The following is a 25,771-nucleotide window of genomic DNA, read 5'->3' on the forward strand; positions in this document are numbered from 1 at the left end:
AACAACAACAACAACATAACTGAGCTCTAGATCTCACCAATATTGCTGAATTCTTATGCTGAGAACAGAATTTCCTATATTTCCCAAAACTGAGTCTTTTGCTCAGAGCTTCTAACTCCTTTGAGAGTTATTTGTTGTTACTTATTAAATTTATATAGTGCCCTTCATCCAAAGATCACAGGGTGGTCCACAACATAAAAACGCAAACTGAGAAGACAAGATACACGCTCAAACAAAAATGAACCAATAACCCCCCATTCTGCAAACACATTTAAAAGGCCATAGACTATTTAATCAGTTCAAGGCCTGGTTATAGAGAATGTTTTTTTGCTTGGGTAGGTAATGATAGCACCAGCAGAACCTCCTCAAGGAGAGCATTCCAGTGACAGGGTGCCCCTGCAGAAAAGGCCTTTCCGCACGTTGCTGCCTTCTGGGCCTCTTGTGGAAAGGCATCAAATAGAAGGGCATCAAATGATGATCTCAGGGTCCAGGTCAGTTCATACAGTTCCACATCATGAGAACGTAATGAGAGCGCTACTGGATCAGGCCAAAGACCCATTTAGTCCAGCATCCTGTTGTGATTCAAGGACCTGCCACCCGCTTGAGGATAAGAAAGACACATGGACACAGTATATTAGGTTAATGGGCTAAAAAAGGCCACAACTTTATTGATTACAGCATGTGAGAGGTATTGGCTTAGGCATTGGATAAAACAACAGAGCGTGACTCCACCCCCTCAGGGAGGGGTGAGTCTAACAAGGGTTAACCACCAGTGGGAGGAGCCTGTTGATGCAAATGCAACTGAAAGCTCCCCCTGATGTCACCGGGGGTTGTGCCATGGCCCTAGCCACCAGCAAGGGCACTGGACAGGATCCATGACTGCCAGATTCCTTTACCGGAATACCCATAAAGTGGAGGGGTAGGCCACACCCTGCCCTCCAATAGACAAACATATTCCAATGCCTAACTGCCAGTACCTAAAAGTTGTGACGATTTGCTACGAGGTAGGCGAAAAACCAAGCGGCCAATTTGCCAGTTGGATAAAAATTCCCACCAGGCTCCTTGGCCAACCAAGGTGACCAACCACAGGTCCATAGCAATGTCAAGAACCAAGCAATGAACTAAAGGGAGGGAGGGTGATCTGACGAAAACTAGCAGCAGAATGAAAGGGAAGTGCTGTCATGGCCATGTTTGAGTGGCAAAACCCTGCCCCTAAGCCTCCACCTGATTGGTTGGCTACCTGGGGGCGTGGCGTAGCAGCCAGTCCAGCTGGGAAGGGGCTGGAACACCCCCTGCCAACGCAGGAAACGGCTCCTGCTCACAACTCCTCCCCTCCGTAAGGAGGAGAGGCTTTCTCACAGTGACCAACCAGATTTATTAAATTCCTACCCAGCCCTTCTTCCCAAAGGAGCCCAGAGGCCAATGAGACCTGAGCGCTATGGCCCTTCCTCATTTGGGATTTCCCAGAGACTGGTATTCAGAGGCATCTCACTGCCTCTTCCCACCCCTCTGCATCTGCCGCCTGAGGCAGCCACCTCCGTTTGCCTATTATTAGGGCTGGCCCTGAAGATATTTGGAAACACAGGGAAGCTTTGTTTGGAGAAAACAAAAGGAGCCTGTCTTCCTGCTCAACCCATCCCCTGCGACCAAGGCATTCACGTCTGGCTCTTGTCCGTTCCCTGGTGACAATGCCCTTTCTTCTTTGTTTTACATCCCTGCTGAGCTAGAATTGAATGTTGCTTGCTCCCTTTCCCATTATGTTTCCATTCAATCTCCGATTATATTTCATTTTTATTTATTTAAAAAACCCCAAATCCGCCTCTTCTCTCTTTGTCCAGCATCCCAAAGGGGGAGCAAAGGGCAGGTTACTGTAAAAATGCCAACACAGAAGCAAATAAAAGGCAAGTCTCGCTACTGTGTTGTGCCAAGAAGGGCACCAGCTCCTGAGGTGAGCATGAAAGGCACTTTCAAGAGAGCCTGTTCATGTGGCTGTCAGAGAACTGCGGGGTATAAAAGGGTTCGGGCTTTCATTTTTCTTCTTCTTCTCCCCTGATGCCTGCGAGTGCACGCTCCTAAAAGCAAACTACCATTTGATCTCGAAGCTAAAAATAACTATATACAGTGTAGGAGAAGATCCAATCTGTGGTTTACCCACATCCAATTTTTAGAAGCTTAGCCTCCTATTTTAAAGCTTATTTGGACCAGGCAGGGGCTTAGAGGTTAAGCTGGTGGATTGTGCATTTTATTCCCCAAAGCATTTTCCAGAAGGCGCAGGCTGATGGTGCAGGCTGGAGCCCTGTGCAAGGAGCCTAAGGCCTAGAGCAGCTTCTGAAGTACACACTACCTATCTTTGGTGTAGTAAAAATGGGTATTTGACCAAGGATTGTGCCACAAACTGAAGATCTTGCAAAGAAAATAAAATTCAGTGTGCTGAGAGTCGCAAGATTCCATTCATTTATTCAAAGAGTACCAAACTCTGGCTTGGATTTGCCATGGCCAGCAGCATTATCTAGCCATAATAATAATAATATTAATAATAATAATTTATTATTTATACCCCGCCCATCTGGCTGGGCTTCCCCAGCCACTCTGGGTGGCTTCCCAAAAAATATTAAAATACTGTATAATACATCAAACATTAAAAGCTTCTCTAAACAGGACTGCCTTCAGATGTCTTCTAAAAGTCTGGTAGTTGTTGTTCTCTTTGAGATCTGGTGGGAGGGCGTTCCACAGGGCGGGCACCACTACCGAGAAGGTCCTCTGCCTGGTTCCCTGTAACTGGGCTTCTCGCAGTGAGGGAACCGCCAGAAGGCCCTCGGTGCTGGACCTCAGTGTCCGGGCAGAATGATGGGGATGGAGACGCTCCTTCAGATATACTGGACCAAGGCCGTTTAGGGCTTTAAAGGTCAGCACCAACACTATGAATTGTGCTCTGCCCCACCAGCCTCTGCCACTGGCCAGCTCTCTCCTTCCTGCTTTCTTGCTTCTACCAGTCCAGGGGATGGCACTGCCTGACAGCTTCTTCCTCCTCTTCAATCCCAAGAGTTGCCTTTTTAGAACTCAGCAGGGAGAGGGGGGCAAAACTAGAATTAGCTTGGCTGTCATTGACTCTGGCACCTACTGTTGGCCTCCCACCCTACCAATCCCAATGGGCAACAGCCCGACACTGACCACAGCAAACCAGAGGGAGGGCTTAGGAGTGTCATTTGGCCTAGGTCTTAAGTTTAAATGGGACCTCATTACATTCAAACAAATGGCAGAGAAGAGGTGGGATTCACACCAACACAGTCTCAGATTACTGGGGGAAAAACACTGGACAGGAAGGAATCCATGGGGAGGCGGGGACTTACAGTCTCAGCAACTGAGCCATTGGGCAAGACCTATCGGGGATGAGCTGCTATGCTCACCAGGCCTGACACTCCACCAAGTCTGTGCAAATCATATTCTTGCTAATAAAGGGTTAACCTCATGGTTGCACAGTGTAGTTTACTGTTGGCTTACTCCTGACATGTACAAAGCTAAAAATTACATTTGTTGTTCTGCCCATATTTATCTCTGCCAGCCCCCATCAGTGGCACATGGCCCTCGAAAGGTTGCTCAGAATGGAATGTGGCCCTTAGTCCAAAAAACATTCCCCACACCTATTTTCAGTTAACACTATCTGATCGCCATATGCACTTGTCTGTATTTTTTTATTGTATTTTGTTTGTTTTGGGAATCATTTCTTTTGATCGACGTTAGTTGACTTGCGTATCACCTATGCCAGCGGTTCTCAACCTGTGGGTCCCCAGATGTTGTTGGACTACAACTCCCATCATCCCTGAGTTCTGGCTTTGCTAGCTAGGGGTGATGGGAGTTGTAGTTGAACATCTGGGGACCCACAGGTTGAGAAAGGCTGCCCTATGCATTATAAGGGAGGAGGTATGCATTGCGATACAAATGAATGAACAAAAATTATGCATTTATCCTCAGCTCCAAACGTGGTACCCCATCACCCCGAGACTTGGCCCCTCTCTGAGCAAGCTGCTCTCCTGCACTGGAATAATCTGTCACTGGCAAGTGGCAACGCTTGCTGTCACAGTAGTAGAGTAGCAATCTGTCCGGGTGATGACACACTGTGATCACAACTGTGTTTCTCAAGGCGTCCCGCTGGATGATAAATTCTTCTGTGTCAAGGCAAAGTGCTGCTTTTGCTTTTCTGTTTCTAATGCCAGACTATTTAACACTGGGAGCCACAGATATGACAGCATCACGAAGTGTCCTAGCTCTTCATTCAGTAAATACTATGTGGGCCAGCTGCTTAGATGTCTGCCAGCTGCTTGGTTTCCATTTGCCTATTGGCTGTCTGATCTTAACATGGAACAGATCTCTGGGTGTGAGATCCTCAAAGGTTGCTGAGTTCCTGAAGTGCTCTAGAGAGCCAGTGTGGTGTAGTGGTTAAGAGTGGTAGACTCGTAATCTGATGAACCGGGTTCGCTTCCCCACTCCTCCACATGCAGCTGCTGGGTGACCTTGGACTAGTCACACTTCTCTGAGGTCTCTCAGTCCCACTCACCTCACAGAGTGTTTGTTGTGGGGGAGGAAGGGAAAGGAGAATCTTAGCCGCTTTGAGACTCCTTAGTCTGATATCATAAAGCGGGATATCAAATCCAAACTCCTCCTCCTCCTCCTCCTCTTCTTCTTCTTCTTCTTCTTCGAACTTGGCATATATAGTATTTATTTTATCATTTCAACAACCCTGTAAGATGGGATGAGAACATTCTTTAGAACTATATACCTATTGTCTGGAAGTTAACAGCAGGAAAATGAAAATGGATTCCACATGCTCTAATGGTAGCCAAGAGACTCATATTGAGGAACTGGAAGAATCAAGATAAGATTCCCTTTAATAAGTGGATCGACAATATGACAACACTCCCAACTTATGAATAGACTGCTTACAAACGTAGACTTTGTTTGGATAAATATGACAATATTTGGAATGAGTTTATGCAAAATGGAGTAGGCTATTAATATTTACATATGCGTTTGGATAATAACATCAAAAGAATGTATAAGTTAGGATATTTTTCGTATATATTCATATTTTTCTCTCTCTACACATTGTTGTGCCTTTTTATTTTTATTTTCTTCTTTTCTTTTTCTTTGTACCACTTTATTTCTTTATAATTGAAACTTCTCAATGAACACACAAAAAGAAAGAAAAACCCCTCCTGTAACTTAGGCTTGTATTATCATTCCTGAGATCTGCTGTGACTCAGATTTGCCTTTAACCACTTTGCTACACCATATGTCTGTGACGTGTGTTTTTCTTCCATGTTTATTTGGTGTTCCTCTCAAGCTAACCCCCTCTCCACAAAGCTGTCCCAGTTCTGGTGCTTTTTTTCTGGGGGGGGGGACACAGGGGTACATACACCCCTAAACATTTTGTGAATCTAAGTTTGGCCTTGTTGAGCGGCAGTATTTCAATATGAGTAGGAAAATGAGAGTACCCCTAAACTTTTTTTAAAAAAAGAAAAAAAGCACTGTCCAGTTCTATCCTATGGTCCTCATGAAGTCAAACTCCACCTCCTGTCATTCCCAGCATGGCCAATAACAATAGAAAGGCATCATTGCGGTAGGCCATTAGGGACTGATGTCACAGGATACAGAATGAGATGCTAGATGAACAACAATTGCATCTTATGTACATTTTCTCTTGAGGAAATAGGGCAGATGGCTTTTACATCATACTCTGGGAGTAGCCAATTATTGTTGCAAATGGAAGTCTTGTTGGTTAGCATAAACGTATCTAGGATTAAAATTGTTGGCCAACCTGGGAGTTTCATCTGCAGAGCTTTGAGTTCTAGCAGGTTTCAGCCAATGAGCCAAACCGCAGCCTACAGTGTTTAGCAGATCTGCACAACTCGTGTTGGAAACTGAAACCTGATTGGCTGGCAATACTGGAGTTTGTGATTGGCTCACCTGTAGGAGTGAAACTAGAGCTCAAAGTCTCACAGTCCATTCTTACAAAATGCAATCTTGTTCACTCTTGATTTGTTCAAGGTTGGAAATTATGACTCTTAGGACGACAGCAGCAAAGTGATGCCCTGACCCTGTAGATAAGTCTATAATTGGGAGGCTGTCTGCTTCTTAATGCCAGCTGATAGAAATGACAAGTGGGGAGAAAGAAGGTTGTTGTGCTAATGTCCTCTTTGTGAACTTCACATAGGCATCTAGTTGGACTCCGTTAGAACAGGATACAGTGGTACCTCTGGTTGCGAACGGGATCTGTTCTGGAGGCCCGTTCGCAACATGAAAAGAGCACAACCTGCAGCAGCGTGTCTGCACACATGCGGGTTGCGATTTGTTGCTTCTGCACATGCGCGTGATGTCATTTTGCACTTCTGTGCATGCGTGAGCGACGAAACCCGGAAGTAACACTTTCTGGGTTGCCGCATAACCTGAAAGAATGTAACATGAAACGGACATAACATGAGGTATGACTGTACTGGACTAGAATGAGTCTTTGGCTTGATCCACCAGGACTCTTAGATTCTTATTTCTCTTATTTTTAAATTTAAGCAGTGCTGCTGGATGCAAATCTGTACCTTTAAACATTGGGCATAAAAGGGAATGTTGGCACTGTGGCTTCTAACCCAACAGAATGGAAAACCTCCTGATACATCAAAGGTAGCCAATGTGTTTCCTGTGTCAGATATGCTGGAGTACATTTTCCATCATGCTCCACCACTGGCCCTATTGGCACCACTGGCCCTATGGGCTGGTCCTGATGGGAGTCCAGCAATATAAGTCACCCCAGTTCTCCACAGTCATCAAAAGCATGAGAGAACTTTGCTGTTTGCATCTTTTCAGTAGCATGAATCCTTTGTTTGTACTGGAGAAATCTGTTAGGGCTGTGAATATACCCAGTGACACTGGTATTGATATTCTCTGTGTACCATATAAAGGGAAGACTTCTGACCTCCTGGAATGAAAAAAAAAGATTGGAAATCATTGGGAGTGGAATAGTTGCGCCATCCTCTCTGACCTTTAAATTCCTGGATGAAACACGTATAGTTGACTTGACAATGTGAGCAGGCAATGCAGTCTATTCTATTTCACAGAAATGTTCTCTTTCATATTATTACGGTCTTAGCCTTTCTGCTAAGAAGAAGAAGAAGAAGAAGAAGAAGAAGAAGAAGAAGAAGAAGAAGAAGAAGAAGAAGAAGTATTACCAAGAAATATGATGGCTCTGTAAAAGCACTCCAGTGAAATTTTGTTAGTCCTATCCAATCTCTTCCCTTGGATATTAGGGAAGGGTCCCAACTCAGTAGGAGAACACTTGCTTTGCATGCAGAAGTTCCAGGTTCAAAGCTCAGCATCTCTAGGTAGGGCTGGGGAGGTCCCCAGCTTGGAGAGCAATTGCCAGCCAGTGTAGATGACATTGCACTAGATGGGCCAGTGTTCTTACTCTTGGGCTTGCCGATCAAATCCCCACGACGGGTTGAGTTCCCATTGCTCTGTCCCAGCTCCTGCCAACCTAGCAGTTCGAAAGCACATTAGTGCAAGTAGCTAAATAGGTACCGCTCTGGCAGGGAGGTAAACAGCTTTTCTGTGCACTCTGGTTTCCGTCACAGTGTTCCGTTGCGCCAGAAGCGGTTTAGTCAATGCTGGCCACATGACCTGGAAAGCTCTCTGTGGACAAACATTGGCTCCCTCGGCCTGAAGGCGAGATGAGCGCCGTAACCCCATAGTCACCTTTGACTGGACTTGACCATCCCGGGGTCCTTTACCTTTTACCGATGTTCGTTCCCTGTGAGCTGTGCTTTGCATCATCACTTTATGCTTTTCGACAACCGGTCCAGATGCAGCTCTTTCCCCTAGCCTTTGGTTGAGTGGACATTATCTGTCCACCTGGATTTCTATGCATGCACAGCTATGCTGTGTTGCTGTTCTGTGATTCTGGAAAGGTTTCTTGTGGTTTTGTTTTATGGTTTTAATTGTACGGTGTACTTATTCTGTGATATTTTTGCAACCCACCCTGAAACCATTTGGTGATGAGTGGGCCATATTAAAACAAGTCCAATCTACAATAACAAACAAATAAAGCATTATAGATTTTAGCTATTGTTCTGCTTTGTGGTTTCACCTTTGTTGTAAAATTTGGTTATTGGGCAGTATAGCAGTAAGTAAATACATAAATAAGCAAGCAAAATATTTGCTTTTTCGAAGGCTGCAGTTCCCTCTATAACATTTTTCTTTTTTTTTTCCTTCCAAAAATATTCTCTCTATAGGTATTACTTGGTGCACGCAAGTCTGAAAGTCCCACCCAGGATCCCACATCGATTGCTGGCGACCATTGTGGAACAAACAGGTGAGAAAAGAAAGGAGAGAGAAATGGCTTTGAATGAGGTGAGTTCAACCTGCCTTGAGGGATGGAGCCAGAAACTCAGGAGGGTGAACTGAAAGAGCCTCACTGTAATGGACAAATCTGAAGTTGAGTCTAGCATAGTTCTGCAAAACCTCAAAGTGTATAGAGTCTACACAGCTGGGATGGCAGTGTGGTTACCTATTCATTTCCGTGCCCGGTTAAAAAAATCTGGTAATGACTTTTAAAGACCTAAATGGTTTAGGACAAGCTCATACCTATAGAAACCGTTTGCCTGACTCTTGAGATCAGAATCAAAGACCGTGCCTATCAGCCTACCATCGAGACCTATGAGATCACATCTTCACCATACATTTAAAGCACTATTATACCTCCTTTAGGGATGCAGGTGGTGCTGATAATATCAGTTAGCTGTCTCCTACTTTCCATCTTGGGATGCAGGTGGTGCTGTGGGTTAAACCACAGAGCCTAGGACTTGCCAATCAGAAGGTCGGCGGTTCGAATCCCCACAATGGGGTGAGCTCCCGTTTCTCGGTCCCTGCTCCTGCCCACCTAGCAGTTTGAAAGCACGTCAAAGTGCAAGTAGATAAATAGGTACCGCTCCGGCGGGAAGGTAAACGGCGTTTCTGTGCACTGCTCTGGTTCGCCAGAAGCGGCTTAGTCATGCTGGCCACATGACCCGGAAGCTGTACGCCGGCTCCCTCGGCCAATAAAGCAAGATGAGCGCCACAACCCCAGAGTTGGCCACGACTGCACCTAATGGTCAGGCATCCCTTAACCTTTACTTTTATACCTTTATACCTCCTTTATATAGTCATGGCTTTCCCTAAAGAATCCCAAGAACTGCAGTTTGTTAAGGGTGCTAAGAGCTGAGAATGGTTTAACAGCCCCACTTCCCAGGGAACTCTTTGTTTTTTCAAACAAATAAACAATTCAACAACATTTCAAATTTCGCAATCAGTCATTCCACCTATGATTTCCCCCTCCCTCCCTCCCTCCCTCCCTCCATGGTTCCCTCAAAATTTCAATTTATGCTCCATATCATAGTTACTCTGCACCTTCATCTTACCTCACGAGAAAAACAAAAAGTCCACCCCCACTGCTGTTCTTACTCAAATCCTGTTTGCGTTTAAACATTTTTACACTGAGTTTTTAAATACTCTGAAAATATTTTTCCAATCTTCTTTCAAACCAGTCTCTTTCTGATCTCTGATTTTACACTCCAAACTTGCCATGTCTACATATTCTATCAATTTCAGCTGCCATTCTTCTTCGTTGTCATGCCATTTTTGTGTCCCACTGATTTCAATGGCATTTACTTCCAAAAAGTGAAATTAGTGTGGCAGTCTTATGCATACTGTCATGGAAATTTGTCTGGATTGCTCCCACCGACAAAAGAAATATACCATGGGAATGACAAATTCAGTTTCATTTGAGTCAGTTTCGCTGCTGTTTTAGATATGACTTACTGAAGGAGCACCATTTTTCTTCATTCTGCGAAAGATGTGTTTGATGAGCCTTTTGATGCTGTCCCAACAAGTTTGCGCTGCTCATTGCTCAGTGGAGCAGGAAAGAATCAAGACTTGGGATTGTATCAAATTGCTGTCATTAGTTCCCATAACGCTCGAGGAAGCAATTTCTGCCTCCATCAACTGGAAGCAAATTTACTGCCTTTTGAAGTACAAGAGAGAGGACAAACCTTTTTATTTTCCATTGAATACCATATGATTATTATTTTTTAATGCTATAATGAACCTGCGTGAATAATATCCAGGATTTTACAGGTTAATGTTTTAAAAGGCACAAATACCAATGTATTACGTGAATCTGGCAGGTCCCATTTTGGAAATGGATTGCTGTAGTTCTGCTGGCGCCAACAGTTATCCCAAACAGACCTTCTATCTGATTCGGACTCTCCAATTCGCTTTCTGTCAAGAAAAGAATGATTAGCTGCTGGGTGTGCAAACTCTTTAATGCAACCTAGCTAGGGGTTTAAGAATGAGGAAATGTATCCACAGGGACATCCCTTTGGGAAGCAAATGATAGCATATCCACTTGAGTGTAGAACAGGGGTCAGCAAATTTTTCAGCAGGGGGCCGGTGCACTGTCCCTCAGACCTTGTGGGGGGGGCGGACTATATTTGGGAAAAAAATATATGAATGAATTCCTATTCCCCACAAATTCACCTTCTCAATCCGGCCCACAGACGAATCAGCGTGTTTTTACATGAGTAGAATGTGTCCTTTTATTTAAAATGTATCTCTGGGTTATTTGTGGGGCCTGCCTGGTGTTTTTACACAAGTAGAATGTGTGCTTTTATTTAAAATGCATCTCTGGGTTATTTGTGGAGCATAGGAATTTGTTCATATTTTTTTCCAAAATATAGTCCGGCCCACCACATGGTCTGAGGGACAGTGGACCAACCCACAGCTGAAAAAGGTTGCTGGCCCCTGGAATAGAGTGTTGCTATTACTTCCCTTGATTTGGATGGCACACTTCTGTTAATGCAGCCTAGACGAGCATAACGTTTCTGTTTCTTTTTCTTTTTCTGCTGCTGCATGATACTTTTGATTCATGTTAAACTTGTGGTCCACCAAGCCATCAAGATCCTTTTCACATGTACTGCTAAACAGCCAGAACTTGAAGAACACAGACATACCCTTAGCTCACAGGAAGGGAGAATTCCAATTATACACAACAGCCTTATTATTATTATTATTATTATTATTATTATTATTATTATTTTGATCACTTTAGTTTAGAAGAGTAGCCTCCATAGCTTACTATTCTGGTGCCGGATAGAGTTGCAGATTGGGCTTCCTATCCATTTATATCTGTCTGCATCCCATTCCAGTAACCTTGAAAAATGAACTTGAGTTTATGAAAATAACAGCGATAAGTGGCTACATTTATATTACTGACTTCCATGTGAGGAAATTAATAGGGATATCTTACTTTCCCATCGTCCGTAATGGAATAGTGTTAGAGAGGCAGTTAGCTATCGCTCTTTCCAATGGGCTAATTGGAAATGTCAAAAGGCGAGGCTGAGTTGAAGGATTGATTATAGAGCCATGCAACTTTTCGGCAGGAGTTATACTTTGAGAAGAAAGGGATGAAGAGCAGAGTCTCTAATCACAATGACAGGAAGCGGCAGACATGCCTTAACATGCCAATCTTAAAGCTCAGAGTAAGTTTAGAGTAAAATACAGCCTAGGAAACTGAGTGAAGTCCATCGGCATAAATATTAGGAGCCAACTCCTAGGGGCGGAAGTCCCTTCGCCTCCCCCAATAAAATATTGAAGTGGGCCGGGGGTCCCCAAAACTGATGGGCATTGCCATTCAAATGGTGTGTGTTGCTCGTCTTGTGATCAGGGTGCGTCTTGTGATAGAGGGCTGGACTTACTCCTCCCCACATATTTTATTTTATTTTATTTTATTTAAGTTGGCACCCCTGGCATGACCAGAGGCAAAAAGGGGTGTTGCAATAGAAGTGACTTTTACCTCTGTACAGTAGGCCACATCCCAGCCCTGCAACAACTGGAGGTCACTGCAGACATTGCCCTCCACCAACCATTGAGGCAAGCAAACAAGAGGTATTCCAAGGCACTTAGGGAGGGTGCAGAACAGGGGCAGTGGGGGTGTGGCCTCAGGAAAGAGGGCGTGGTCTGGGAAGGAGGTGTAGGGGAAGCCCCATGGGCCATATAAGTCAGCCTGGAGGGTCATATTTGGCCTGGGGTTCTCCACTCCTGGTGCACATGGTAGCTCACTAGGTGTGTGTGTCTGAATAGCCCTCCTGGATTTTATGACTGCAGAAACCTTCAGCAGCTATCTGGCAATGCACACTACTGATATGCATTCACACAGGTGCTCTTACAAGTGATACTTCCTCAGCTTCCATGGGTGGGGGGGGGGCTCTGTTGCATGTTGAGACTTTTAAACCTCCCCCCTGAAATAAACTCAGACAAGACTCAAATTTTGGTTTGGTTTTTGGCAGAATTTAGGCCACAACCCTCACCGGTCTTCAAGCAAGCGGGCTGAAGATTCGACCCATTAACCCAAATTCTTGTTTCTCGTGTCTTTATTTCTGAGGGGGGAGGCAGGAACTCGCCACGGAAGTGATACTTCCTCAACTTCCATGGCTGGGGGGGGGGGACTCTGTTGCATGTTGAGACCTTTAAACCTCCCCCCTAAAATAAACTCAGACAAGACTCAAATATTGATTACAGCAAGTGACTGGTTGCATAGACTCTGGTTCAACTAGCTCCCTGCACCATTGCAGGTAGCGCTGACCCAGGGCACCAGCATAGGTCAGCCTAGGGTGAACACCTGAAGAAGCAGAAAGCCAGGAGCAGGCTATCTCCTCCACCCAAATGCCCCCCTGGACTCAGGCACGGGCACAACCCCCTCTCAGGGGTTGACCAAACCATCGAGTCCCTGGATTCCTTTAACTGAAAACCTTCACATAGGGATGGTGAGAGCGTTCTCCCATCCCTATCACCTGAGCCTATCTGCAACCTTACAAGTTGTGATGAATTGCTACGCAGCAGGCGAAACCCAAATGGCAACAGCCAGTCAGCCAAGTGGGGAAAATTCCTGCCATGCCCCTGTCCCAATGACAGATGACACACGATGGCATAGCAAAGTCAAGTGCAAAGTCCTAAAAGTAGGGACAGGTGGTTGGGTGTTCCCAATGCATGCACTGAAAGAGGAAGCTCTGGGTCACGTGCATTGGTATAAATTCGTCCCTCGAACCGTTTGGACTGCGTCCCATTGGCCTGATTGCACCCAGCTACGAGGGACCTACCAATCAGGTGTTGTGGCTGACCAACAGTACCCACCCACAACACAGGGTGTCAGTTTTCCAGGTCTCACCACAATACGTGCCCTCTTTAAGGGAGGACCTGATTTGTCATTGTTTTTTCAGGTTTGTGTGCCTAGGCAAAGCAACTGTGGAATTGCATTCTTTAAAATAGTAGCATCCTGTGGGTGAATGCCCGTTGGGAGAAAAGGATGGTTTCAATTCATGCAGGCCCTGGTAGCATGGAATGTTTGTTTTTAGCTCAAACAGATTAGACTTTGTTAAAGGTCAGGAACTGACAGGGCTCATGAATTACAAGACAAGCTATGATCCTTCGTTATATGGTCCATTTGCTACATCCTTGCAGAGCTTCAAATAAGCAGAGCGGCGTGACTTAGGCCACCTTCACATCACACAGTTAAAGAACCCTTTAAACAATCATAGCTTCCCCCAAAGAATTCTGGGAGCTATAGCTTTTTATGGGTGCTGAGAGTTGTGAGGAGTGAGACTGCAAGCTTCCCCAGAGGGCTGTGGGGCTGTGGGAAGGCAGAGGCACTGGACAGGAGCTGTCTGCCAAGCAGTGAGTAACAGCGGGAACTGAAAATGCATAAGGTTCCCTGTCTGCCAAAGCTATGAATGAAATCCTCAACACAAATCTCCCTGGAGTCAGAGCTGGATTAAGGGGAGTGCGACCAGTTTGATGGGTCATGGATCACCGCCTTGTCGTGGCGAAGGGGCTTGAATAAGAAGCTATGAGCTATGCTGTGCAGGGCCACCCAAGATGGACAGGTCATAGCTGAGAGTTTAGACTAAGTGTGATCCACCTGGAGAAGGAACTGGCAAACCACTCCAGTATTTTGCCAAGAAAACTCCATGGACATAAAAAAGGAGAAGCTTTGAGAAGAAAGCTTTGAGAAGAGAGTTTTCAAGGCATGCTCTGGTTCATGGGATCACGGAGAGTCGAACACGACTAAACAACAACAGTGGCCATTTTGATTCCACTGGCTGCAGAGCCTTAGGAGTGCCGCAACTATGTTATGGTTGCCATATTTCTGGAAGTAAAATTCCGGACAGTTGTTTAGCTTTTTTCTTTTTCTTTTAGGAAAAACAAAGTTGTTAAAGCAATCAGCCACAAAATCCTGGACATTTTCTGAAATTCCCCCCCGGCCGCTATTTTCGCTATTTTTGCTGGTAAAATTCTGTATGGCAACCCTAAACTATGTTGTAGAATGGAAGGCAAGTGGCGGGAGGCACCAAATTTTGGTGTCACACAGGACCCCAAGCTCTGCTACTGTGGATGATATTGTCAAGTTATCTGAATGCACATTCATGTTTGTTTTCCTTCTTTGCAAGATATCAAACCCTGCTTTAGCCCAGATGTGCATAGCGAATCATGTACTTCGCTAGGTTATGATCTGAAATAATTATGTGCCCTGATAGTGTGTGAGCATTAATAACCTTAGCGTGAACCTTTGGTGTTAACACTTTCCATTGGGTGAGTGTGTAGACACGCTTTTAAAGTTGCCACAGGATGCAATGTGATAAACCTCCCCATTTTTGAGTGTGGAAAGGCTTTCTCCCTCACATGGGTTAAATGCCACATAGGCAGATTTTACTAGCTAGCTTTCTGAGTTAGTATTTTCATGAAGGTTAAAGACTGGATGCATTTACATTCTCAATCCCATGGGGAAGGCACCAGGGCTATACTGAAATGTAATTAAAAGTAACTGAAAAAGAACAATGGCTGTGTGTGTGTGTGTGTACAGTAGCATATGTTCTTACCTGTTCCTGCTATAAAGAGGAGCTTAGGTGGGAAAGTTGTCATTTCATCACTTGCCTTTAATTAGGTTTTATTTAAGGAAAGCATATTGGCCCGAAATATGTACAGAAGCTAGGTAAACACCATCTGCTTGTGACCTCCTGTCTCCCTCAGCAACACACACACACACACACACACACACACACACACACACACACCACTTTGCAGGCAGTTACTGGTGACATTGCAGTGCGAGCTTAATAATAATAATAATAATAATAATAATAATAATAATAATAATAAATAAATAATTTATTTATATCCCGCCCTCCCCAGCCGAAGCTGGGCTCAGGGCGGCTAACAACAATCAAAATAATCCAACATTCTAAAAACATTCATTATAAAAATTAATTAAAATCAAATTGATGGCAACCATTAAGCAAAATTCTGTGCAGATTGCCAGAGGAGGGGGTCAGGCTGCGCCCTGGCCAAAGGCCTGGTGGAACAGCTCTGTCTTGCAGGCCCTAGTCAGGTCCCACAGGGCCCTAGTCAGGTCCCTAGTCTAGGGACAGACGACACACAACGGCATAGCAAGGTCAATCGCAAAGCCCTAAAAGTAGGGAGAGGTGGGCGGTTGTTCCGAATGCACAAGCCAAAAGAGGAAGCTCTGGGTCACATGCATGGGCATAAATAGGTCCCTCAAACTGTTTGGACTGCAACCCATTGGCCAGATTGCACCCAGCTTCGAGGGAGCTACCAATCAGGTGTTGTGGCTGACCAGTAGTACCCACCCACAACACAGGATGTCGGTTTTTCAGGTCTCACTGTAATATGTGTCCTCTTTAAGGGAGGACCCGATTTAGGGGCATGTGTGTCAATGTCTGGGGTGCTATTCCACGGCAACGCCTAACTGCATCATTTCTGATCCCACCAGGTCACATTTGAGCAAAAGCCACTGCCAGCACCCTCTCTCTCTTCAAGTAACATTTTGTACAGCAGGATTAGAAACAGAAAAGCACACACCTGCCGAAAGTGAAGGCAACACTCACAGGGGCCCCATTGCAATGCTAGCCACGTCTATCAATCTGAGCATTGCTTTCTTCCTGCCTTCTCAGGCAGGAGGTTTTTAATTAAGGGAAAGCTCTGCAGGGTCTAGTATCTCAATCTGCTTGCATACGACTGGCATTGTCTTGCGGTTGTTTTTAATCGTTGGGGGGTGTGGAGGTTCAGGGAGGCCCCCATGTTTTCAAATTACCATCGCTGCTGTGAAAAAAGGGAACAGCCAGGGGGCAGAAGTGTGTGATGGTGTGTGTGTGTGTGTGTGTGTGTGCTGTTTTTCTTCCATTACAGTGTTTTTCCATTACATTGGTACCTCGGGTTACAGACGCTTCAGGTTACAGACACTTCAAGTTACGGAATTGAAATAGTACCTTGGGTTTAGAACTTTGCTTCAGGATGAGAATAGAAATCACACAGAGGCCGTGCAGCAGCAGCGGAGGAACCCATTAGCTAAAGTGGTGTCTCAGGTTAAGAACAATTTCAGGTTAAGAACGGACCTCCATAAAGAATTAAGTTCTTAACCCGAGTGTTAAGGTTCTAGGGATTGCTTGTGCGTAAGTTGCCTTTACTCGTGGCTAGCTTGCATGGTTGAACCCTTTCTGACAGAGCAGCCCCCTATCTCGTGGCTGCTTCAGTCGCTGGCAGAATCCGTCAGTGGGCGTTTCTTAAACCGCTTCCAACATAAAAGCTGCTTGACGCCCAGTCTCCTCCCCCGTTGCCTGCACGAAAACTTTTTGCGCACTGTGGGTGTGGGCAACGGAGCACTTGTCCCCTCTCCGCTTGTCTCCTGCGAAGAGTCCTGGAGCCACCTCTCCGCTTCCTCTATCTCCTCCCCTTCTCCACTGGTGTTACGCTGATTTCCTTCCCCAGCGTATGGGCTATCCCTCCTCCTACTGGGGCCCTCTCCACCATCATCCGGGAGCCCTCTCACCTCCTCCTGCTCCGATGGCAGTTCCCTGACACCGAGGTACCACTGTAGTGGTAAATGGCTTGCCACTTTCTTCATTCACAGACCAACCAAAGTTTGGGAGGGAAGGGGGGTGTTGCTGCTGCTTATGGGTGCAGCAAAAGCAAGTGGGGAGGGTAAAGAGAGAGAACCCCACTCTTCCTGCTTGGTTTTTGGAAAGATGGGTTATGATGAGATGTCAGAAGGCCGCTGATAGGATTCCTGTTTCTTGAACTGAAACCATGTGGCATCAGTGAAGGTTCAGGAGGAATCTGGAAGGGTCTAGTGCAGTGGTGGCGAACCTATGGCACATGTGCCAGAGTGGGCACTCAGAGCTCTTTCTGCGGGCATGCGCGTCATCACCCCATCATTCAAAGTGTCTTGCCACTCTCCCTACCTCATGCCAGTGCAGGCGTGAAATGCTCCCTAGATTGTGCTCCACCCGCAGCAGGGTTGGGGGGGGGAGTTGCGTGCCCCCCATGCCTCTGTGAGCATGAAATGTTTCATAGAGCATGTGTTGGGGGGAGATGCTATTGGTGAGCTGAAGACGCATGTTTGCTGTGCTGACGTGAGTGAGTGTAACTTTTTTAGTTGAGTTAGTTATTTTCTGCGTTCCCCCTGAAGAAGCTCCAGATCCCTGCGCAATCTGACCCCAAAAAGCTCAACAACTTTGTGCAATCCTCCCCCCAAATAGCTCAACTACACGGATAAAAACGGTAAATCGCCATGTTGGCACTTTGCGATAAATCTGTGGGTTTTGGGTTGCAGTTTGGGCACTCGGTCTCTAAAAGGTTTGCCACCACTGGTCTGGTAGATGGGGGTCTGAGCAGGTCCAGGAGCAGAGCTAAAGCAGGTTTTGATTGACCTGAGGGCCTAGCCTAGCCCTAGACATGTTTTGGTGTTACCTTAATGAACCATACTTAGACCGTCACCTCACCAGGAAGCTAGCCTGGCCTTGGATTTTTACACTTGTTGAACCCAGAAATTAGAAGGATCCAGCAATTAGAAGCCTTCCTCCCCACCCAAAAAAAACTCATAGCAGTATTTAGTCATTGATGAGATCAAGGAACAGTCCATGGGGAAGTTGTGCTCAAGCCTTGAGACACACAAGAGTGTACCAAAATTAGCATTTAAGCCTTTGTTGGTGTATTTATCGACTTTCCTCACTTAGGTTGCAGGAGGAGGAGGAGGAAGGCTGTTAAAATTTGCGTGCAAGTTTTTGCATCTGATCAGCTCAGGTTTAGCAAAGTTTGTCTAAATTAACTAGTATACACCCACTGACTTGCAAGATCAGTGAAATACATGGGTACATAGAAATTCATATTTAGGTGTTTGCTATGTCTACCATTTGATGAAAAGAATGAAAGACAACTGAACTTTTAATGTATCAATCAAATCAAATGTTTAATGGGTTTTTTAAAAAATAATAATAATAGATAAACATAATCTAGAACCATTACAATGCTGTGCCGCCTTAGAAGAGGTGGTCCTTCCTGTAAAACAGAGAAGATGAGATGTCTGTTCTAAAACAGTAGAAGTCTGTTATTTTTATTAAATGGTGGGGTATTATTATTATTATTATTTTGCAAGGCAGGGAGATTATTTCTAATTATTTTAACTAAACAAATAATGCTGCCCAGATTTATCGGGGTTGAGTTTTAATCAATCAAAAGTTTTAAAATTAATTAAGCTGATTTATCAACGCAAAGTTGCAGGCCTGGAATTAATGTAGCAATTAACTTACATGCAGAGAGCTCTGCAAGGCATTCGGTCTGACCTCTGTGGAAGTCCAGGCTTGAGAATTAATTCTGCAATTAATTAATTGGCAACAAGCATCACTTTGATCTTGCAGCCCATGCTTTTGGAAGGTTCATCAGAATTAGCATGCAGAGAAAGCATCCCACACAATGCCAGTATTCTCACCGAGCAAGCTGGGGTCAAGGTCGGCTTACTTCAATGTCGTATATTGCTTTAAAAGCCTTGATGAAAGGGACAGGCAAAGAAGTAAAAACACCATAGCAGGGATCCCTCCCATTAAACATGGCTGGAAGCATCTCTCTGATAACTGTATGCTAGCTCTGTTCTGGTTTGCAATAGTCTCTCCTACATTGATTTAAAGCATAGAGAGCCTTTGTTATAAAGGTTTACCAGAAGCTTTAACTAAGAAAAAGGGTTTTGTGGCAGTATAAGGGTGGTGCTGTGGGTTAAACCACAGAGCCTAGGACTTGCCGATCAGAAGGTCAGCAGTTTGAATCCCTGCGACGGGGTGAGCTCCCGTTGCTCAGTCCCTGCTCCTGCCAACCTAGCAGTATGAAAGCACATCAAAGTGCAAGTAGACAAATAGGTACCACTCCAGCAATTGTCATGCTGGTCACATGACCCGGAAGCTGTATGCCGGTTCCCTCGGCCAGTAAAGCGGATGAGTGCCGCAACCCCAGAGTCGGTCACAACTGGACCTAATGGTCAGGGGTCCCTTTACCTTCACCTTTAAGGAACAACAGAGTTATGGTGACATATTTTGTGGGCTAGAGTCCACCTCATGAAGTGCACTGGGGGCTGATGATGCACTTTAGTCCATGAGCACATACACCTTCATAAGAGTCCTCAGGTCAAAGGCCCATCTAGTCCAGCATCTTCTCACAGTGACCAACCAAAGCCCACAGGAAGCTGAAGACAGCACTTGACTGCAACAGGCTTCTCCCCTCCTGTACTTTCTAGCAGCTGGTATTCAGAGACAGCCGAGGAAGAACATAGGCTTCATGACTAGTAGCCATTGATGTCCTTCTGCTAACCCAGAAATAGTACCTCGGGTTAAGAACTTTGCTTCAGGATGAGAACAGAAATTGTGCTCCGATGGCGCGGTGGCAGCAGGAGGCCCCATTAGCTAAAGTGGTGCTTCAGGTTAAGAACAGTTTCAGGTTAAGAACAGACCTCCGGAATGAATTAAGTACTTAACCCGAGGTACCACTGTACTGCCTTATCTATTTTATAGTACAGTACTTTAGTTATTGCTTTCATTTTGCGGACCAATGGTCTCGTTAGAGAGTAAAATTCATGTTAAATTGCTATTTTAGGAGTTGTTTTTAAAGTCTGGAGTGGATTAATCCAGTTTGCATTACAGTGACACCTTTGCTAAAGGCTGTTCTCCAATTGGAGCGCTCGCAGGACAGTGTTTCCCAATTGTCAGTGTTTATACTACATTTTTTAAGATTTGCCTTAAGAGAGGCTTAAAACCTCTTTTGTTGTCCACCAGTATTTCGCTTTCCATTCTTAAGTTAGGAATAGAGTAGTTGCTTTGGAAGATGATAATCAGGCATCCACACAACATGACCAGTCCAACGGAGTTGATGCAACAGTATGCTCGCTCACAGCCACCACTGCTGCCATCACCGCTGCTTAGGACAAGCACCTCCCTGAGCTCGGTGGTAGTTCTGGTGGGGGAAATAGGGACAATCTGGGATCAAATCAAAAGCTGGGATGGCTTTCATAATTCCAAAACTGTCCCTGGAAAACAGAGACCCTTGAAGGACATGCATTATATTGGCTTGCCCCATATAAATAATGTCTCTAATATGCTACCAATTATGCACCACTGTGGATCCTAGCAAAGGTATATTTGGAAAAGAAAATTGCATTAGGTTCTGTGTCTCTGAAGGGAGTTAGTGTATCAAATATACACAAACACACTTATATATATATAATAATAATAATACAATCAAATTGCTTTTCTTTCTTTTTTGTCCCGTTAGATTAAGAGAAGAATAGATTTGGCCAGTAATGCAGTTTTACCAATGGCTCTAGAATGATGAGTTTTCAATGAAAATAAATCAGGCTGCATTGCCTGCCTTTCGAAGAGCTTATCTGCTTCATGCTTTTTATTGTCATCACTGCGGTAGAGCAAATAAATGAGTTTTCGTTTTCTTTTTCTACTGTCCACGCTTCCATTATGATACTTGGCTGAAGTGCTGGGGCTTAACGAGGCAGGGGCTCAATGTCTCGTGGAACGTTCTCGAAGGAAAATATAATTTAGTTTTCCAGGCCCACCACAAACTGGAAGCCAAAGATAGATAGAGAAAGCAACGTGTAATGTGTTTCTCTCTGAGATGTTCCACTTCAGTGTTTAGATGGGGGAAATGGAGGTTCTGATGCTCCCACATATACTGTTTCCTGTACTATAGATAGATAGATAGATAGATAGATAGATAGATAGATAGATAGATAGATAGATTATGGAACTTACACCCCCCAAAAAGGGGTAGGTCTAAGTCAAAATCTATTTTAAAGTCTTGTTTTCACTCTGCCATCTTGCTCCCAAAGAGGTTTCGAATCTGGCCTAACTTTACGCCAGGTTATCTCACGGTGTCATAAACTACACTATAGCCTTATTGGAGTTCACCGATTGGGTCTGCGTTGCTCCGGGACAGGAGGAAGGAAGTCAAAATGAGACCGAGGTTGGTTCAAAGAAAGAGTTTATTCTGCTCTCCGGATAGCAGAAGGCACCTGTGTGGTGAATCCACAGCAAATACAAAGAAATGACAGGTTTCATGCAGTTTATATATCCTCCAGGCACCCTCTCACTCCTCCCCTAGGAGCCCAACCACGTCGGCCTACGTACACAGGTTGACATCACATATGTTCCTCCTCTGGTACTCTCAAGCATAAAAGGATCTTCCTTCCTGTACTTCTGACCATAAAAGGATCTTCCTCTTCCTACTCTTATCTGGGAAGACGTCATAATCTCCGGGAACACGCTTTTGGCGTTTTCCCCCAGACATTGGTCTTGCGCGTATTATGTGGTCAGCACATAAGATAAAGTTCTGACGTATTTTCTTTGTTCCCCTGGAGAGCCAAGGCCATCCCTTGCCTGTCCTGATAAAGGACAGAACTGTTTATGCAGTTGTGTCCTTATTATGGTTTTGCTCAACAGTTCAAGTTTTACGCATTTAATAGTGCTCTCTTTTGAAAGAACAAAAGGGGGGGTTGAGTCAGTTTTAAACTTGCTATACAGAAACCCATTCCTTCAACACTGGCTCCCATAGTTTAGATTGCTGCCCCCCAAGTGTTCGATGCATTCCAAATGCATAGAAGTGCGGGGCCTGATTAATTCTGGATGCCCAGGATGGAAATCTATCTCATACTTATTCTGTTTTTGGATTCTGTTTTGCAGGCGATTCAATTCTTTGTGCAGCCTGCGTCCATGAGAACACCGTCTACAGCAGAGTGTTTCAGATTTTGTACAGGAATGAAGAGATTGTCATCAATGAATCCATGAACTTCAGGGCCCACCTTCTTGTGGATGGGGAAAAGGTTTGTTTCTCTCAGTTTGGACTCTCCCTCTTTTACACACATGCATATACACACAAAGAGTGAATCTGGTTCCACTGGTAAGGTATATTGCAGTTATTAATATTGCAGAATCTGAAGCAACTGGAAGCATGAAAATGGCAACTGCAGCCCCACTCCCATGCTAGGCCACTGCTAGGTCTCTTGACAACTTTTCTGTGCCTCTCTGAGACCTCTGTCTCTCTATGCCAGGGATAGGCAACCTAAGGCCCAGTGGCCGGATGCGGCCCAATCACCTTCTCAATCTGGCCCGCAGACGGTCCAGGAATCAGCCTGTTTTTACATGAGTAGAATGTGTGCTTTTGTTTAAAATGCATCTCTGGGTTATTTGTGGGGCATAGGAATTTGTTCATATTTTTTTTCAAAATATAGACCGGCCTACCACATGGTCTAAGGGACGGTGGAGTGGCCCATGGCTGAAAAAGGTTGCTGACCCCTGCTCTATGCCATTCTTTAAGTTGTCAGACCATTGGCTCTCTGGTACAGTCAAACCCCGGTTCTCAAACACCTCCATTTTGGAATGTTTCGTCTCCCGAATGCCGAAAACCCAGAAGTAAATGTTCTGGTTTTCGAACATTTTTTGGAAGCCGAAAGTCCGACGCGACTTCTGCTTGAGTGCAGGATGCTCCTGCAGCCAATCGGAAGCCAATCAGAAGCCTCAGTTGTTGAACATTTTGGAAGGCAAACGGACTGCCGAAATGGATTATCTTTGACAACTGAGGTTTGACTGTACTTGTGTTTCCTGAGTCGCACTTCAGCAGGAATGCTGATAGATATTTGCTGATGGGAGCTGAGCATCTTACGCGTCTGAGGTAAATTCATGCTGATTTAGCAGAGCCCCTTGATAGAACTGTCACACTCACGCTGCATTTCATCACATTGGTTCTCAGAACACACACACACAATTTCCTATGTGTTATGAGGCCTTGCTTGTAATGACAGTTCTCTGTTTCAATAACCTCTACAGGTGGAAGAGGCACTAAGAGAAGCAGACTTTCAACTTAAGCTGGACTTGCATTTTACGGACAGTGAGCAACAGTGAGCACTTTTTGCTTTCCTAAGGCAAACTGATTGTTGTGGATTCTGATGCAAACTGGCCCAAATCAGGACTAACCCGCAGATAGAAATGTAGCTGCTCTTTGAATTCCCTCCAAAGGTTGCCGCTCTGTCATTAGCTAAAAACAAACCAATAAACAAAAAACATGCATACGGTGGCCCTGGGTGGCCATGACATCCACTCTGTGTGATCTGCCTTGTGGCTGCAGTCAGTGATTTCAGCTCAGCTGTGGCGACAGTTCCCCAGCAGTGATTTCAGCTTGTGGAGGCTAGCCAGGGCTACATACCTAGCCTAGAATCCCACTTTTGTTGCTAGTGAATTGTAGGTGGGTTCCCATGTGGCAAGACACAGTGATAACAGCAATAACCATTATTGAACTAACAGAACTGGCCAACAGGGACAAAACAACTGCATATACAGTGGTACCTCGGACTAAGTACTTAATTCGTTCCGGAGGTCCATTCTTAACCTGAAACTGTTCTTAACCTGAAGCACCACTTTAGCTAATGGGGCCTCCTGCTGCTGTTGCGCTGCCGAAGTACAATTTCTGTTCTCATCCTGAAGCAAAGTTCTTAACCTGAAGCACTATTTCTGGGTTAGCAGAGTCTGTAACCTGAAGCGTATGTACCCTGAAGCGTATGTAACCCGAGGTACAACTGTATACATTTCTGAAGGCCTAGGCCATTCCCACTCCCAACGAGATTGGCTATCTAAACTTACAAGCTGCAAATCATGACTCAGAGTTCAAGGGCCAATGACAGAGGCCCATATCCTGAAATGTTCTGTGACTGGATATCACGTATCAAATTAGAACACAGGAACTTAGTCCAGACTCAAGCTCAGGCAAACACAGACCACTGAATACATAACAAGAAGATATGTTTTTCAAAGTGTTTTGAGATAAAATACATTTAGACATCAATATTTTGTGATAAAAGATATTCAGAATAGTATTTAAAAGTGAGTTTTCATGATTTTATTCATTTTTTAAAAATGATCATGTGAAAATGGCAAAGAAATAGACTACTAATTGCTAGTGTCATCTAGTATTCGGGGTCACCAACATGGCACCCATGGAGTCTTCCTTGGCACCTACTTGGCATCTATTTGCTTGGAAGAAGCAAATAGAATAAGTGTTGTGGCATTTCTGAGATGCTTGTGGCAGGTTCTATGTTTTGCAAATGTACCTTCAGCTCCAAAACTTTGGCAGCTCCAGATCTCAATAGCCATTTTCCGCATCATTCATCTAAACCTCCCTCTTTTACGTAGCAAGCCTAAGCCTGAGAAGTTCCCTTGAATTCATCTCTAGCAAGTGTGTTTAGGGTTGCATTCCTAGACTTTCAAAAGTTAAACTTTCCTACAGAGGGTCTGCCACCTTTAGTGCTGCTATGTCCATTGCTCAGATAGATTGTAGGACATGGAATCACATGAGGAAAAACATTTCCACTTCCCTGAATTGAAGGTAGATTTCTTCCCCCTCCCCCCACTGAAAACTGTGGGTCCCAGGAGGCTAGATTTGAAAGTAGGTGGTATTCTGCCCCACTCCTATTCCTGGGCTCCCCGGTTATTGATGGTCCTACTGTTATTTCTTAATTATTGTGTTTTCTGGTTTAAAATGTATTCTTATATAGTCTTTTTATTGTTCCTATTTGAGATTTTATGTGCTGGCTTTTTCTAACACCTTTTGTGGCTTTATTGTCATATTTTTATTTTGTTTTTGCCTGATGCCTGGAGAATTTATTTCATGAAGAATCTCATAAATACAATAGAGAGATAATATTGCTTGAAGCTGCCTTAGAAGGCAGAGTTGTTGTTTTTTATTTCTCTTTTTAAGTCACTTTGTGTTGCTCTGGGTTAAGATAAAGAAACTAACTCGCAATGATGATGGTGGTGGTTTAATCTAAGCAATCATGTAGTTTTCCCCAAGGATTACTAAATGCATCAACTATTCCATAATGGGCTATCTTGGGAAAATAGAATTTACTAAGGCTCCCTGCACCATGCATGCTATGGCGGTCATAATCCTTGCTTCTAGCATTATGTTCTACGTATGTTCCACCCATGATCTACGTTCACTGTCAGAAGCATTCTGTCTCCGAATACCAGTTGCTTGTAATCTCAGATAGACAGAGAGTTGTTCCACTCATGTTAAGCTTTCAGGCTTCTTACAGGCATTTTTTGGGCCACTGTGAACACAGGATGCTGGACTAGACAGGTCTTGGTTGGATCCAGCAAACTCTTCTCATGTTAAGTCCTGTATGGCGGCAAATCTGGGCTACCCAACACCGACTGGCCTCAAAGGTTCCCATGGTGCCATAATTCAATGGACCACAGAGATTTTTAAAAAGTCCCTCAGTGAACTATCTGTAGCTGATGTTCCACAAAATCCCAATATAGAAGCTTCAGCAGGCTTTTCAAAAGTCATGTTTTGAACTTTG

At 44.6% G+C, this 25,771-nt stretch overlaps 1 protein-coding gene and 1 long non-coding RNA gene across 2 annotated transcripts in view; one reads left to right on the forward strand and one right to left on the reverse strand.

The window, feature by feature from the left end:
* FAM135B (family with sequence similarity 135 member B) overlaps nucleotides 1-25,771 on the forward strand; it is a 141,444-nt gene that overhangs the window by 60,809 nt on the left and 54,864 nt on the right. The window contains exons 3-5 of the mRNA XM_083450395.1: nucleotides 8,277-8,356; nucleotides 22,101-22,240; nucleotides 23,244-23,314. Of these exons, the coding sequence (XP_083306521.1) occupies nucleotides 8,277-8,356; nucleotides 22,101-22,240; nucleotides 23,244-23,314 (291 nt within the window). The remainder of the gene's footprint in view (nucleotides 1-8,276; nucleotides 8,357-22,100; nucleotides 22,241-23,243; nucleotides 23,315-25,771) is intronic.
* On the reverse strand, nucleotides 635-1,364 carry LOC310682276. Its single transcript, XR_014513837.1, has 2 exons — nucleotides 1,288-1,364; nucleotides 635-814 (listed from the first exon to the last, which is right to left on the reverse strand). It is a non-coding gene; the product is annotated as an uncharacterized lncRNA (long non-coding RNA).

Source organism: Podarcis tiliguerta (genome assembly GCF_965153285.1).
Source record: "Podarcis tiliguerta genome assembly, chromosome: 7".
Lineage (NCBI taxonomy): Eukaryota > Metazoa > Chordata > Lepidosauria > Squamata > Lacertidae > Podarcis > Podarcis tiliguerta.